General features: G+C 46.6%; 1 protein-coding gene across 1 annotated transcript in view; it reads left to right on the forward strand.

Moving 5' to 3' along the window:
• Positions 1-11,113, forward strand: part of OPRD1 (opioid receptor delta 1) — a 48,762-nt gene extending 37,649 nt beyond the window's left edge. Inside the window, exons 2-3 of the mRNA XM_036746034.1 lie at positions 4,208-4,557; positions 10,572-11,113. Of these exons, the coding sequence (XP_036601929.1) occupies positions 4,208-4,557; positions 10,572-11,113 (892 nt within the window). The remainder of the gene's footprint in view (positions 1-4,207; positions 4,558-10,571) is intronic.
• Positions 11,114-15,577: the final 4,464 nt, after the last annotated feature.

The following is a 15,577-nucleotide window of genomic DNA, read 5'->3' on the forward strand; positions in this document are numbered from 1 at the left end:
AGATCTGAGGTCCTACGAATAGCAATGTGGATAGTGTTTAACCTACATCATCTTGTTTGATCCTCAAGATGTCTCACGAGTTGCTCATGTATCACGAACCCTCTTCTACAGATTAGGAAGCTAAGGACCAGTAAAGTTAAGGGATATACCCAAGGTCACACAGCTGGTAAGTGGCTGAGCAGGAGCTCCATGCTTGGGTTTCTCTCCACTGTACTGCTTTGCTTCTCAAAATAGCTCGTATTTACAAGGTAATAGCAAACACCACACCATCTGAGCCCTATGGCCACTTTGTGAGGTGTTGTTACCCCTACTTGGCAAAGGAAGAAACCGAGGCTTAGAGAACAGAAGAGACCTCCTCATTGGTATCTTAACCCACCTGAAGTCTCTTCCTTCTCCAATCCATTCTCTACACAACTCGCAATTGTTTTCCTTAAACAACTCTCTGACCATGTCACTCCCCTGCTCAATAAATTCTGGTGGCTCCCTATTGCCTCTAGAATAAAATAGAAATTCCCCTGCTTAGCCCTTCACAAGTTAGCCTTAACCTATCTTTCCGGCCTCATTGTATATTCCTCCCCAACCTCCATTCTTTCATCCAGCCAAACTGGCTTTCTCTCTGTTCCTGCCACATTGACCTCCATCTCCCATCTCCATGTCTTTTCACTCACTAGCTGTCCCTTATGCCTGGGATGCACTTCTTCCTTCCAGAGTCTTTGTCATCATCACCATCACCATAGTCATCATCATTGTCATCATCACCATCATCGTAGTCATCGTCGTTGTCATCATCATCACCATCACCATCATCACAGTCATCATCGTCTCATCATCTCTCAAGACGCAGCTCAAGCACCACCTTCTATAAGAGGATCTTCCTTATTCTTATCCCCCCAACTGTTAGTGAATGCCCTTCTTCCTTAACTACCTTGCATTTAGCTTCGAAGATGTATTTGCCTTTATTTTACATATATGTGGTGAACATACATATGTACATATATGTGTATACATATGCATATATATATGTGTGTGTGTATACATGCTGCCTCACTTGTATTGAATTTAAATTCCTTGAGGGCAATAATTGCCTCATTTTTGTCTTTGTTCCTACCCCCCAATACCTTCCACAGTGTCTGGCACTTTTTTGTTGCTCATTCATTAGTCAGTTGTGTCTGACTCATCGTGACTCCATTTGGAATTTTCTTGGCAGAGATACTGGAGCGGTTTGTCATTTCCTTCTCTAGCTCATTATACAGATGAGGAAACTGAGGCAAACAGGGTTAAGGGACTTGCCTGGGGTCACACAACTACTAAGTGTCTGAGGCTGAATTTTAATTCAAGAAGATGAATCTTCTTGACTCTATGCCCAGCACACTCTCCATTTCTGCACGTAGATGACCTTAGTAAACACTTGGTAGCACTTAATGGCAGTTAGCAGGTGCTTAATCATGCTTGTTGATCAACTTGTGGATTGACTTGTCCATAGTCAGACTTACAGCTTGGAAATGATGGTGCCGTTTTCGACCCCCTCCAATGAGATTTCTACATGCTAAAATACCTCTCTGAGTCCCACTGGTCCACCCTGACTGTGGCTGACAGTTTGACAGGAGTCAAAAGGGACCTCAGAGGCCATCTGGTCCAATCCCCCCATTTTATCGATGAGGAAACTGAGGCTCAGAGAGGTAACGTGACTTGCCCCCAGTCACGCAAGTAGTAAATAGAAAGACTGATTCAAACCCAGGGCCTCAGACTCCCAAACTAGTGCAATTTCCTTCATGTCCTCTTCAGTCTCCTTTATGTGAATTACTTCCCCACCTTGTCATCATGCCATTCAACATGAATACTTGCTGGAGTAGGAGCCGCTGCCTTTGTGTGGGTGTTATTAAATAGGAGATGAGAGGGTCTGGGGAATAAGACTTGCTTTGACATTTTTAGTGATATCTTTTGTTTTAATATTACTTTCATTTCCAAATATATATTTCCTCTCCCCTCTCCCCAGAGAGCTAGCCCTTGTAATGAAGAATGAGAGAGGGAGGGAGAGTGAGAGGAAGAGGGAGAGGGAGAGGGAGAGGGAGAGGAAAAGGGAGAGGAAGAGAGGGAGAGGAAGAGGGAGAGGTGAGAGAGAAGAAAGGGAGGTGTGTGAGTGTGTGTGTGTGTGTGTGTGTGTGTGTGTGTGTGAGAGAGAGAGAGAGAGAGAGAGACAGAGAGACAGAGAGACAGAGACAGAGAGGGAGGGAGGGAGAGAGGGAGAGAATATGAGAGAGAGCACAATGGAGAGAAATTTATCAACACAGTTGAACTGAATAATCTATGTCATGTCCCACAATCATAGTCCCCACCCCACCCCCTGCAAAGGAGGGCAGGAAATACATTTTCTCACCTCTTCTTCAGGACCAAACTTGGTTCTTATAATTCATTTCCTAGCGTTCAGTTTGGACTTTGTTGTTGTTTTTCTTCCATTTACACTGTTGCAGTTGTGTGGATTTCTGCTTATTCACAATGCATCTGTTCATATAATATTCCCATGCTTCTCTATATTTTTCATAGTTAAAGGGCCATGCTTGAAGTCAGGAAGATCTGAGTTCAAATCAGGTGCTTACCGTGTGACCCCAAGCAAGTCACTTAACCTCTGTCTTCCTCAGTTTACCCAACTGTTATATGGGGATCATAATAGCACCTACCTCCCAGAGTTTTTGCAAGGATCGAGTGACATAATAGCAAAACACTTAGCACAGTGCCTGGAACATAGCGCTATTAATAATTAACAATCATTCTTATTTCTAATGGTATGGCAATATTCCATCACATTCATGTATAGTTTGTTTAGCCATTCCCCAATTGATGGCCATCTCTTTTGTTTCCAGTTCTTTATTACAACAAAAAAAGTTCTGCTAGTGATGTTTTTGGTGTATACGGGACCTTTCTATAAGCCAGCAGTGGATAGAGTGTTGGATTTGGACCGGGGAAGATCAGTGTTTCAAATTCTACCTCAGACACTTACTTGATAGCTGTATGACCTTGGGCAAGTCACTTGGGCAACATCTCTCAGCCTCAGTTTCTTCATCTGTAAAATAGGGATAATAGTGGCACCTACCTCACAGAATTGTTGGGAGGATCTACTGAGATCATATACGTAAAGTGCTTTGCAAACCTTAAAGTGCTCTGTATAAATGCTGGCTATTATGATGATGATTGCTTTCTTTGGGAGTATATGCCTAGCAATGGGATCTCTCAGTCGAAGAGTATGGATAAGTAATTCCAATTGCTTTCCATGATGGTTGAACCAATTCATAGCTCCAACAACAATATATTAGCGTGCCTGTCTTTCCACAGACCCTCCAACAGTGACTTTCCACCTTTTGCCATTTTTTCTAGTTTTATGGGTATTAGATGATACTTCAGAATTGCTTTGATTTGCATTTCTCTTACTGTAAATGATTTGGAGACTGGGCAGTGATGATGATGATGAGAATTCCTGTTATTTATATGTGGTTGTTTTGTAGTTTTTCAGTCATATCTGACTCTTTGTGACCCCATTTGGCAGAGATACCGGACTGGTTTGCCATTTCCTCCTCCAGTTCATTTGATAGATGAGGAAACTGAGGCAAACAGGGTTAAGTGACGTGCCCAGGTTCACCCACCTAGGAAGTATCTGAGGCCAGATTTGAACTTAGGAAGATGAGTCTTCTTGATCTAGGCCCAGCAGTCTATCCAGTGCACCACCTAGCAGCCCAACATTTATGTAGGGATTTAAGGTTTGCTGAGTGCTTTACATGTACAGGGTTGAATCATAAAGGAAAGGACCCAGGGAACCCATTTTCTAGCTCTGCTTGCCTGAGGGCTAGCCAGGAACATTCCCAGGAGTCCAGACAAATGGCAGAGTTTGAGTATTCCAAATTCTCCTCCCTCCTCTCTCACCACCCCTGCCCATCTTCCAGCGAGAATAAAAAGTTCTTTGAACCTCTCACTACATGAGTGACCTTTGGCAAGTCACTTAACCTCTCTGGGCCTCAGTTTTCTCAACTGTAAAATAAAGAACTGGATGACCTTTGAAGATCCTTTCCAGCTCTAAATCTCTCTCTCTCTCACTCTCTCTCTCTCTCTCTCTGTTTCCCTCTTTTCCTCCTCTTTCCTCTAGTCAAATGCCCCACTGACCCCTGCCAATTATGGAAAGTAAGAAAGCTCCCTTTGGTTGCTTCTCCCTTTCCAGATACACCAAGATGAAGACAGCCACCAACATCTACATCTTCAACCTGGCCCTGGCTGATGCCTTGGTCACCAGCACACTGCCCTTCCAGAGCGCCAAGTACCTGATGGAGACGTGGCCCTTCGGGGAGCTGCTCTGCAAGGTGGTTCTCTCCATCGATTATTACAACATGTTCACCAGCATCTTTACCCTCACCATGATGAGTGTTGACCGATACATTGCCGTCTGCCACCCTGTCAAGGCCCTTGACTTTCGCACACCAGCCAAAGCAAAACTGATCAACATCTGCATCTGGCTCCTTTCCTCTGGCGTTGGTGTGCCCATCATGATCATGGCCGTGACCCAGGCCCGGGGTGAGTGTACTGATTCCCCAAACTCTGTTGGAAATTTACTGCCTAGTTAGGTAGTTAACTAGTTGCTGGGAGTGTCCAAGTCAATGGTTATGAGGGGGTTGCAGAGAGAATATGGGCTCCATGTTGGGGCTAGTGAGAATTTGGCAAAGCATTGACCAATAAGAATGCTTGATGGATCAATGGATGATGTTGATTGACCAGGGAAGCACATGAATAATTGATCTCTGAAAAATAGGGCACTGGCCAGTACGGGGCTGGACAATCCCATGTGTCTTTCTCCTGGCCTCATCCTTGAGCCCATTCTGAGGAAACTTATCCCTTGCCTTTGCTCATGGGCTAGGGCTGAGAAGATCCTCTCGTGAATCCCTGGATGGGAATGACTGTTGAGCCTAAGCCCTGGGATGAGGTGGCAAACTGCCAGTTGCCAGAAAAACCCAGCTTGGGGTATTGGGCCTGGTGGGGTGGGGAACAAAGACAAAGAGATAAGACTAGCACATCATATCCCTTAATTGTTGCAAAGTCCAAAGAGTACTTGACTGGGAAACAGAAAGAGCTGGGTTCAAATCCTGGTCAGGGCTGAGACCCAAGTGAAGAAAGATCTCTCTGAGTCGTTTCCAGGGAAGAACCATAAGAATCAACACTCAGATAGTACTTAAATTTTGCAAAGCATCTTCCATACATGATCCCATTTAGCTCTCATTACAAACCTGTAAGGTAGGTGTTATTGTACCCACTTTACAGATAGGAGGATGAGTTTCCAACAGATTAATGGACTTCCCTATGGCCACACAATTACTGGCTGGATGCTCCTTCATTCTAGTGCATTCTTTCTTTTAGTTATTTCCAACTTGTCCTGTCTATACCGTGGTCGTATATAGTTGTTTGCATGTTGTCTCCCTCGTAAGACTATGAGTTAGCTTTTTGAGGGCAGGGACTGTCTTTTCACTTTCTTTGCATCCCCCAGAACTTAGCATAGTGCTTGGAATATAGTAGGTGCTTAATAAATATTTATTAACTGGCTGACAGCTAGTAAGTATCAGAGTCAGGGTCTGAACTCAGATTATCCTGTTGGCCACTATGCCTACTGGCTCTTCAGTATAGCTTTTGACCAGTAACTTTCTCCTTGCCCTCTGTGATGCTCTCATCATAGAGAGAGTGAAGCTGATGCCTTTGCACATCTTTGCCTCACTTAAATCCAATTCACGCATAAGACATTACATCATCTGTGATGTCATCGGTCCTCTTTGAAAATGAAGGATAAACAAAAACAACCTTGAACAAGCCCAGAGTGGCAGGTCCTTTAGGACAGGGTTAGAAGGAGACATGGGAGTGGAATGAGTCCTGGCCAGTTAGCCAGTCCATAAACATTTATTAAGCACCTACTATATGCCAGGCACTTTCCTAAGTCCTGGAGGTATATAAAAAAGGCCAAAGACAGTCCCCACCCTGAAGGAACTTACAATCTAATGGGGGAGACAACATGCGAATAACTACGTACAAACATGTTACATACAGGATAAAGTGGAGCTAATCAATAAAAAGGAAGGCACTAGAATTAGGAGGGATCGGGAAAGGCTTCTTGCGGAAGCTGGGATTTGAAGGAAACCAGGAGGCAGAGATGAGAAGGGAGAGCATTCCATGCATAGAGTATAGCCTATGAAAATGCCCAGAGTTGGGAGATGGAGGGTCTTTAAGGCACGAGAAGGAGGTCAGTGTCACTGTCCAGTGCTCAAGGGAATAAGATAAAACAGAAGAGGCCATGATGCTCCTCACCTACTTAAGGAAGGCAAGGAGAGGTGCCCAAGTCCCCACTGCAAGCCATCATACCACAATGGTTTAATAACCACAAGCCAAGACCGACATTAATGGGCAATAGACAGAGGGATAGACAAACATCTCTCCTCTCAGGGAAGAACACTCCTGATATTTCTTTAGGAACTTGTAATAACAAGTTCTCTGTCACTAGAAGTATTCAAGTCAAGGCTGGATAACCATTTGTTGGTGGTGGATATTAGTATGAAATTCCCCCATTGGGCAGGATCTCCAAGGACCCTTTCAACTCCCGGATCCTATGAGTCCGTATAACCCATTTCAGTGTTCCCTGTCCCTCAGGACAATCTCCCTTGGTAAATATCACCTCAGTGCCCCCTCCTGAAGACCCATTCTATTCCTTCTTGTTGGGAACTGGTGAGGAAAGACATCCACTAGATTCTCCCCTTCTCCATGCCCACATTTGTAGCTAAGATACCAAAGTGGAGGCTGTTGTCCTCACTAAATATGGGGAGCTGAAAACTGGTTCGGGCTGACTCTTCTCAGAGCTCATCTCAGAAGGCAATGGGGGAAGGGTGGGATTGACTGCTGTGGCTACTGCCCACCCTTCCCCTAACTCCCATTGGTGATGACTCCGCAGCCAGTAAGCCTTGCCTGCCTTGCTGACTTGGTCCCAATGGGTAGGGTATTGGGGGAGGAAGGGAAGAAGGTCAAGGAGGCATCTGGGAGCAGCCCCAGTCAGAAATCAGCACTACCCTTCCCCCCAGGCCACAGTATGTCCTGTCACCAGCCACACAAAGCACACCAGTCATGTGGCACCTACTACAGGCTAGCGCTGTGAAGTTTTGAAGCAGGCTCTATGGGAGTGGTCCACACTGACCACTGTCCTCAGCATCTTTTTGTCCCTCGAGTTGACTCTACTGAGAAGCTCCTAGATAGCTCAATAAACTTCAGCAGCTCCCTGTTACTTCGCATTGCCCATTGCCTCCTATATTGCAACAAAACCCTTTAGGACCCGGTTCCAGCCTACCTTTCCAGCCTCATCACCCTTTACTCTCCTTTATACCCTCTACCAGGCTAGCCTTCCTGCTGTTCCTCACTGAACACACTGCATGTTCTCATCTCAGGGCTTCTACACAGACCATCCCCCATTCCCCCCAACCCTGCCATGCTTAGAATTCTCTCTCTCTTCACCTCCACATCTTAGGATCCCTAGCTTCCTTCAAAAAGCTTAAATGCCATCTCCCATAGGAGTCCTGTCCTGATCTCTCCAGTGACAGGTGCCACTCCTCAAAAATGACCTCCATTTAACTTTGCATATATGGGGCGTAACAAAAGTCTTAGTGCATTTTTATAAATAATTAAAGCTAAGATTTGGGGGCCACCCTGTATTTTATATATAATATGTGGCAACTAGGTGATGCAGCGGGTAGAACACTGGGCTTAGAATCAGGAAAAAGGTCTCCCTGAGTTCAAATCCGGCCTCAGATACTTATTAGCTGTGCGACCCTGGGCAAGTCACTTCACCCTGTTTGTCTTAATTTCCTCATCTGTAAAATGGGCCGGAGAAGGAGATGGCAAACCTCTCTAATATCTTTGCTAAGAAAACCCTAAACTGGGTCCAAAAGAGTGAGACATGACTGAAATGACTGAACAGCCACAAAATATACCTGTCTCTCCCTGTAGAATTTAAGACCCTTGAGAACAGAGACTTTTGTCTTTGTATCCCTGGCACCTGGCACATGGTATGTCCGTAGATGCTTATAGATGCTTATTCATTGAGCTCAACTCAATTCAATAAATTTTTTTTAAGCACCTACTATGTGCCAAGTTTTGTGCTAGGGGCTGGGGATACAAAGGCAAAAAAGGGAAAGAGCCCCTGCCCTCGGAGAGCTTACACTTTGCTGGAGAGAGAAACGTGCATAGAGAAATAAATACAATGTGCAAAAAGAGTATCAATGTTATTTCAAGAGGGAGAGAGAGTTTACAGGTAGGCTGGAGGATCGAAAAATTTTAGCATTTTAGAAGGTGGCACCTGAGCGGGGCCTTTGAAGGGAGCCAAGCATCCCAAGAGGTCCAGGGGAGGAAGCAATCAACAAACATTTGTTAAGCACCTGATACGTACCAGGCACTGTGCTAATTGCTAAGGATATGAAGAGGAAAAAGACAGTCCCTGCCCTTGATGAAAGGCAAAGCATTCCAGGAATGAGGGACCACCTACTCTGTGCCAGGCCTTGTGGAAAAGGAAGAGGGAAGAGGGATTGGGGAAGGGGAGGGAGGAGAGGGAGAGGGTGTGTAAAAGAGCTAGTAAGGAACTCATGTTGTTTGTCCTTCGATCTCAAAGACGACCATGACATCGGGAAGGTGATGCCATGACGTGCCAGTGAACTGGATTACAGTGAGGGAGGGCTGTGCAAAGTCACCAGCCTCACTCTGTCCTCCAGAGCCATCTGGGTCCAGTGGCCAGATATAGATCAGGATGATTGGAGATGGCCCCCTAAGGAGCTCATAGTCCAGCTGGGGAGACAAGGCCACAGAGCAACCTCACAGGCTGAATCTCTGACTCCTGAATCTTCTGTGAAGTTTGGACATTTGGGCTGGAAGTCCATCTCTAGGTCCCTGATGCACTTGTCACTAATCTCATAGACACCATTTGGACAAAACACCTGCCTGAATAATTTGGGGTCTGTTAGCCCTGTTTCTCTAGAGATGAGGCTTTAATGGCATGGGGAGAAGAGGAAATAAGCATTTATTAAGCCAGGCACTGTACTAAGAACTTTATAAATATTGTTTTGTTTGATCCTCGCAACAGCCCTGAGAGTTAGGTAACATATTATCCCCATTTTACAGTTGAGAAAAGTAAGGGAGACAGAGGTTAAGCAACTTGTCTAAAGTCACATAGTAAATATCTGAGGGCTGGATTTGAACTCAGGTTTTCCTGGTGCCTGGCCCAGCACCCTCTCTGCACTTGGCAGCCTATTTGTCTCTAAGTGACAGGAACAGTACCGATACCCAGAGGTTCAGGATGCCCCGATTGGGGGTCTGGGGCTCAGCTGAAGGTGCTGGTCTTTTGTCTGCTTTTTGCTTCCATTTCTGCTTTACTCACATATATGATATCAGACAAGAGAATGAGAGTCTGTGTGCTTTAAGGCCTCAGAGAGAGGGATCATCATTGCTGGACAGGGACAGGCAGGAAAGACTCCCCCTAGAAGCTGGAGTTTGAAGTGTCTTGAAGGACTGGCAGTATTTAGCTAGCCAGAGGGCTAGAGAAGGGGGACCTCTGGCCCTCCCTGCTGAGTCTTTATGGAGATAGTTGGCAGGGTCTGTGAGCTAAGGAGTCCTCCCTGGTTCATAGATCAGGAACAGCACTGCATACACTTATAAAAATGTAAACAGAACAGAAATAATTCTGAGCTAAATGCTTTGGGATTTATAATGAGCGAACTTGCTGCTCCAGCCCCAAGAACAATTGAGAAAATGCATCTCCCTCCCGTCTTTGCATAAATGAGGGAGGGAATGCACCTCTCTCCCATTTTTTAAGGAGGTGGAGGACTATGGGTGTGGAATCTTATATGTTATGAGACATGACTGAGTTGGTTGCTTTTGCTGAAATGCTTTCTTTTCAATCTTTTTCATCCTTGTTAAAAGGAAAGTCTCCCTGAGTAGAGCACATGGGAGGAAATGGTTTTTTTTCTTTTTGAGATGAAGGTGATATAAAAGACAAAATATAAAAAGATTTTATTTTAAGTAAGTCACCAGGAACATTTCAGAGGCAACATGTTCCTGCCAGTACACATAATAAGTGCTTAATAAACGATAGTTGACTGACTGATTGACTCAATCTGCCTTTTTCTTCCATGTCCTCACATTTGGGAGAGCTGAGAAATCGACATGTTCCCCAGCCCATGGACGTCAGTGGTCATTCCCTCACTCCTCCCTGCTGGAGGGGCTTGCTAAGCGGATGCTACCTGCATGGCAGAGAGAGGTGGAGGAGGGGCTGCTGCAGATCTAAGCCCTGGTTCTCATTTTCCTGCCTTGGTGACCCCAGGGCCATAAAAGGAGGAAATGCCCATCCGGGAGGGAGGGACCCAGGCTAAATTGCTTTGCCATCTACAATCTTAACACTACTTCCCCCCACCCCCACCCCGCGTGCATCTAACGAGCCTATTGGGTAATCCAACTGTGGGGAATGGCCATTGGTCAGTCTCTTAAACTCTACTTCTGTCTCCTTCTGTGTCCCCCAGACGGGATGGTGGTCTGCATGCTACGATTCCCTAACCCCAGCTGGTACTGGGACACCGTGACCAAGATCTGCGTGTTCATCTTCGCCTTCGTGGTACCCATCCTGATCATCACCGTGTGCTACGGGCTGATGATTCTGCGCCTGCGGACCGTGCGCCTGCTCTCCGGCTCCAAGGAGAAGGACCGCAACCTGCGGCGCATCACCCGCATGGTGCTGGTGGTGGTGGCCGCCTTTATCATCTGCTGGGCGCCGATCCACGTCTTCGTCATCGTCTGGACCCTTGTGGACATCGACAAGAGGAACCCGCTGGTGGTGGCCAGCCTGCACCTGTGCATTGCTCTGGGCTACACCAACAGTAGCCTCAACCCCGTGCTTTACGCCTTCTTGGATGAAAACTTCAAGCGCTGCTTCCGGGAGTTCTGCCGGCCCTTCCGCCGGGGACCCCACCGGGAACCCAGCAGCTTCAGCCGGGCCCGGGAGGCCACCATCCGTGAGCGCGTCTCCACCTGCTCTCCTTCAGACGGCCTGAGTAGGCCGGCCTGACTAGAGCTGGGCCCGGCCTCTCGGGCAGCCCCAGGGGCCGAGCTCCATTCGGAAGTGACCCAGGTCACCACTACAGAGTTTTAGCCATGTGGTGGGTGGGGGTGGGAAGGGGGCTGCAACAGAGACGGGAGGGAGCTGTAGGAAAGACTAGGGTCTCTATCCTCTTTGCCTCCCACCCCGCCCCATCTCCATCCAGAAAAAATTCACGCCACAACTCCCAAGGAAATCCAACACAATTGGGGTTTAGGGTGGTTTATGTTTTGAGACCCCAGGGGCTGTGGTTAATATTTCACCTCCTCCCGGTTCCTTTAAACGCCCTTCCCCCAAGACTTTTGATTTCCTGTAGTTAAGGAAAGGTGGACCTTACTTCTGCTGGAGTCCACCAGAACTGCCCTGGAATTGTTAAGAAGCCTAAACTGGGCAGGAGGTAGAAAGTAACCCGCTCCCCTTGTGCCCCGCCCCCAGGTTCTACGTGTTGGAATTGGGTGAGAGGGTCAGGGGTCTCATTTACTGCAGGCTCATCTGTGAGGAAGTGGAGGGAATCATTTGTGGCATTATGCCTCTAAAGCTGGACTCTGGAGAAATCCTTCCCACCCTTTCCCTCCATACAGCTGATGTCCCTTACCTTGGGTTTTTCCAGAATCACAGGATGTCAGAGATAGAAAGGACATCAAAAGTATCCAGTCCAACCCTGACCTGAATAACAATCTCTTCTATGGCAAGGTGCCCAATAAGTGGTCATCCAGCTTCTTCTTGAAGGACTCCAATGGAGGAGAACCCACCACCTCCTAAAGCAGCCTATCCCATTTTGGGATAGCTCTGGATGGTGTGACTTTTTCCCTGACATCGAATCTAAATCTGCCTCTTTGTAACTTTTACCCAATGGATTGTTTTTTAGGGTGGGGGTGGGGGTGAGAGAAGGGAGATTTGAAGGCAGGGAGAGAGACTGACCTAGTCGGTCTCCTCTCCAAACTCCCTTTGTTATTGTGGTTCAGTTGTTTTAGTCATGTAGACTCTTCTCGATCCCATTTGGGTTTTTCTTGGCCAAGATACTAGACTGGTTTGCCATTTCCTTCTCCAACTCATTTTACAGATGAGGAAACTGAGGCAAATAGGGTGAAGTGACTTGCCCAGGGTCACCCACCTAGTAAGTGTCTGAGGCCAGATTTGCATTCAGGTCTTCCTGACTCCAGGTCCAGCACTCACTGTGTCACTCAGTTGCCTCTCAGAACTCCCAGCCGCCTCCTTCTAGGCTTGCCAGTCTACAACCTGTGAGGTCAGAAACCCTCACCCTGTGACCTTCCCCATAGCATTTCTTTCCCTTCATCATTAAATTACTGATGGCAGGAAAGGTGGGGAAGCGAGAGGAGATCCCCAAGTTAGTGGCTGTGGAGAAGGTTTGATTTATTTATCCTAAATCTTAATGAAGCAATTTTTAGATTTGCCCCTAACTCTTGCTATGTGGCCCTAGGCAAGTCACTTTTCCGTTTTGAGCTTTAGCTATCTTTTCCCTAAAATGAGGGGTTTGGATTAGATGTTCCTTTCATATTCGAACATTCACTTCTGTGATTCTTTCTCCCCAGAGAACAGAATCTCTTCCCAGATCCTCTCCTCCCCCTTCCTTGTTCTGCTCCTTCTCCCTTCAGTCACGCTAACTTGGGCTCCCCTGTTGAAGTGTTGAGCTGACATCCTTGTAAAAACAAATTTAATTTTCTTCCTTTTTTGGGACAAATTGAGGTAAATTGACATTTTTATCTCAAATAGGAAAAAAATGTGAACAATCCAGTTCTCCTCTCCCCTTGACAGTCATTTCCGTGGAACAAAAGCCTTTTTCCCCTCTGTATCTATGGCGCTGTCACTCACCTTCGGGTGCTCAGGAGGCCGAGCACCCTGGCTGGTGCAGAAAGGCATTGGCAAAGTGCCAGGAGAGTGGGAGGCAGGGCAGCCAGAGGGGCAGGGAGTTGAAGGAGACACTGGAGCTCTCTCACCCGCCCCTCCTTTCCATATATGTGTGGGGACTGCTGCTCCCCCAAACCCCATCATTGTTTCCTGAGTGTGGAGAACAAGGCAGCCTCAAAGACACACTCTGAACTATACCATATGGGACCAGGGTCTCATTAGTGGCCACCTTCATTTGTAATCTGACCAGCTTGGGCCACTTCCTCAGTCTCTCTTCTCTGTCTATAGAAAGACAAAAATTAATAGCAATCCTATCCAGAGATCATCACTCTTCTGGGGATACATGGAGAAGACAAACCTCCTGGAGCACTGACTGAATCCCATGGGATGAAACCCTAGGAAGATGCCAAAACTCATCTGACTGGCAACCCCATGTCACCATGGTGGAAGGAATTTCTGAAGGGCTATGACTTTGCTCCAATCTGCTGCTTATAAATTGCACAGCTCAAAATAAAAATAAATAAATAAACAAATAGGTGAAAGGCCTGGGCTTGCCCAAGGCAAATGGCCAGTTTAACGGCTCACCAGCACCAGATGTGCCTCTGCTGCTGGCTTTTATATTGCTTCTCATTCATGCTATCTAACCAGAGGTAATTATTGTGTGACTGGTCATGGCTGCTCTTCACAAGTACTTGTAAGTGTGTATCTATTTTCTCCCAACTAACAGCTCCCTTTCAATGTCTGTGAATAAGTTCTGGTCTGACTTTCTTTGCCTTTGTGTGACTTTGTTCCCTCGAGCTACTAAGACTTGGTTAAGTCACCTGGAAATCAGTCTCTAGGATTTTCTACATATGGAGTAAATTCAGAAATTACTCCCTAGGCCAGGAAGCAGGTGGTAGGGTATAGAGTTAGTAAAGGTGACTGTGACCCATTGGGCTGTTGCTACTACCAATGAGGAGTTGTCATGTCCACTGCCGGACTATTGGGTAGCAACTCAGACCCCTGCTTTAGAGCTTGGGATGGGCTGGCCTCACTCCATAGCTATGGTTGTGTCCAAATTTGCTGGAAGGGGCCCAGCTGCCTACTGACTGAAACCCAGCACAGGAAGCTTCCTTCCTTCTACTGATTATCTCTCTTAATCTAGCCATTCATTAAGTTCACCGGGGAGTTATTACGCCTCTGACAGAAATAGCATGAGGGAGCTCATTTTTGGTGCATTTGACTCCAGACCTCTTCCCCTGAAGCATCCAGTGACATGATGGGCCTATCCCTGTAATGAGATTGGGGGTGGGGTGAGGGGGGTGAAAGAGAAAGGGAGAAGGGACACAGACAGAAAGGAGAGGGAGAGACAGAGGAGGAAAGGAGAGAGAGAGAGAGAGAGAGAGAGGAGGGAGAAAGGAGAGAGAGACAGGGGGGAGAGACAGAGAGGGTGGGAGAGAAAGGAGAGAGAGGGAGAGAGGAGACAAAGAGAAAGGGAAAGAGAGAACAGGACATGAAGAGGGAGGGGAGACAGGAGAGATAGGGAAAGAGGAGAGAGGGAGATGGGGGGAGAGAAAGGAGAGAGAAACAGAGAGGGTAAGGCAGGAGAGAGAGAGGAGACATAGTGAGAGGGAGAGGGAAACTGGAAGAGAGAGAGGAGAGAGGGAGATGGGGGAGGGGGAGAGAGAGAAAGAGGAAGAGGGAAAGGGAAAAGAAGGGGGGAGAGAGAGAAGAGAAAGAGAGAGGAAGGAGAGGGAAAATTAGGAAGAGAGAGGAGAGAGAGGAATGGGGGAAGAGAGAAGAAAGGGAGACAGAGATAGTGTGTGTATATGTGCATGTGTGCACGTGCATGTGTATGTGTGTGTGTTTCATTTGGGAAACTTTGGAGTCTTTTATGTTCCCCTAAAGAGCATGAACGCTTACCTACTAGTCTGTGTCTATGAATTGGAATAGGAAGGATCTGGGAGAAATAGGTGCAGAGCTGGTTGTGCTACCAGGAGTAGCTGATAATGAGAATTGTCTGCAGGCTATAAGGGCACAGAATGCAGTTTGGAGTGTACAGCATAGTTTCCCTGTATTTTAGCAAAACATTTGATAAAGTATCTCACACTACTTTTGTGGAGAAGATGGAGAGCTATAGATTGGCTGATAATATAGTCAGAGGGATTCCAGTAGCCATACACTGGAGTTCAAAAAAAGGTAAAAGGCAGTCCCTGCTCTCAGGGAACTCCCAATCTAATATTCAAAGAGTGATTCTTTAATTAGCCAGGAGGTTTGCAGTGGGGAGTCCAAGGGATCTGGGCTTGGTTCTGTGCCTGGATAAAGGCATAGATGGTTTGCCCATCAAGTCTGCTGGTGACACTGAGCTATCAAGGATATATCACATGAGATGACAAAGTCAGGATCCCAAAAGATCTTGACAAAATTTAATAAGATGATGAAAAGTTTTAGAAAAAAAGTTCTTTCCAAGTTCAAGATTAGGGAGGGATGGTGAGACAGCAGCTGTGGCGAGACAGATCTGAGGGTTTTAGTGGACCTTAAGTTCCATCAGAGTCAGTGGTAGGATGTCAGCCACAAAATTTAATG

This window comes from Trichosurus vulpecula, chromosome 2, assembly GCF_011100635.1.
Source record: "Trichosurus vulpecula isolate mTriVul1 chromosome 2, mTriVul1.pri, whole genome shotgun sequence".
Taxonomy (NCBI): domain Eukaryota; kingdom Metazoa; phylum Chordata; class Mammalia; order Diprotodontia; family Phalangeridae; genus Trichosurus; species Trichosurus vulpecula.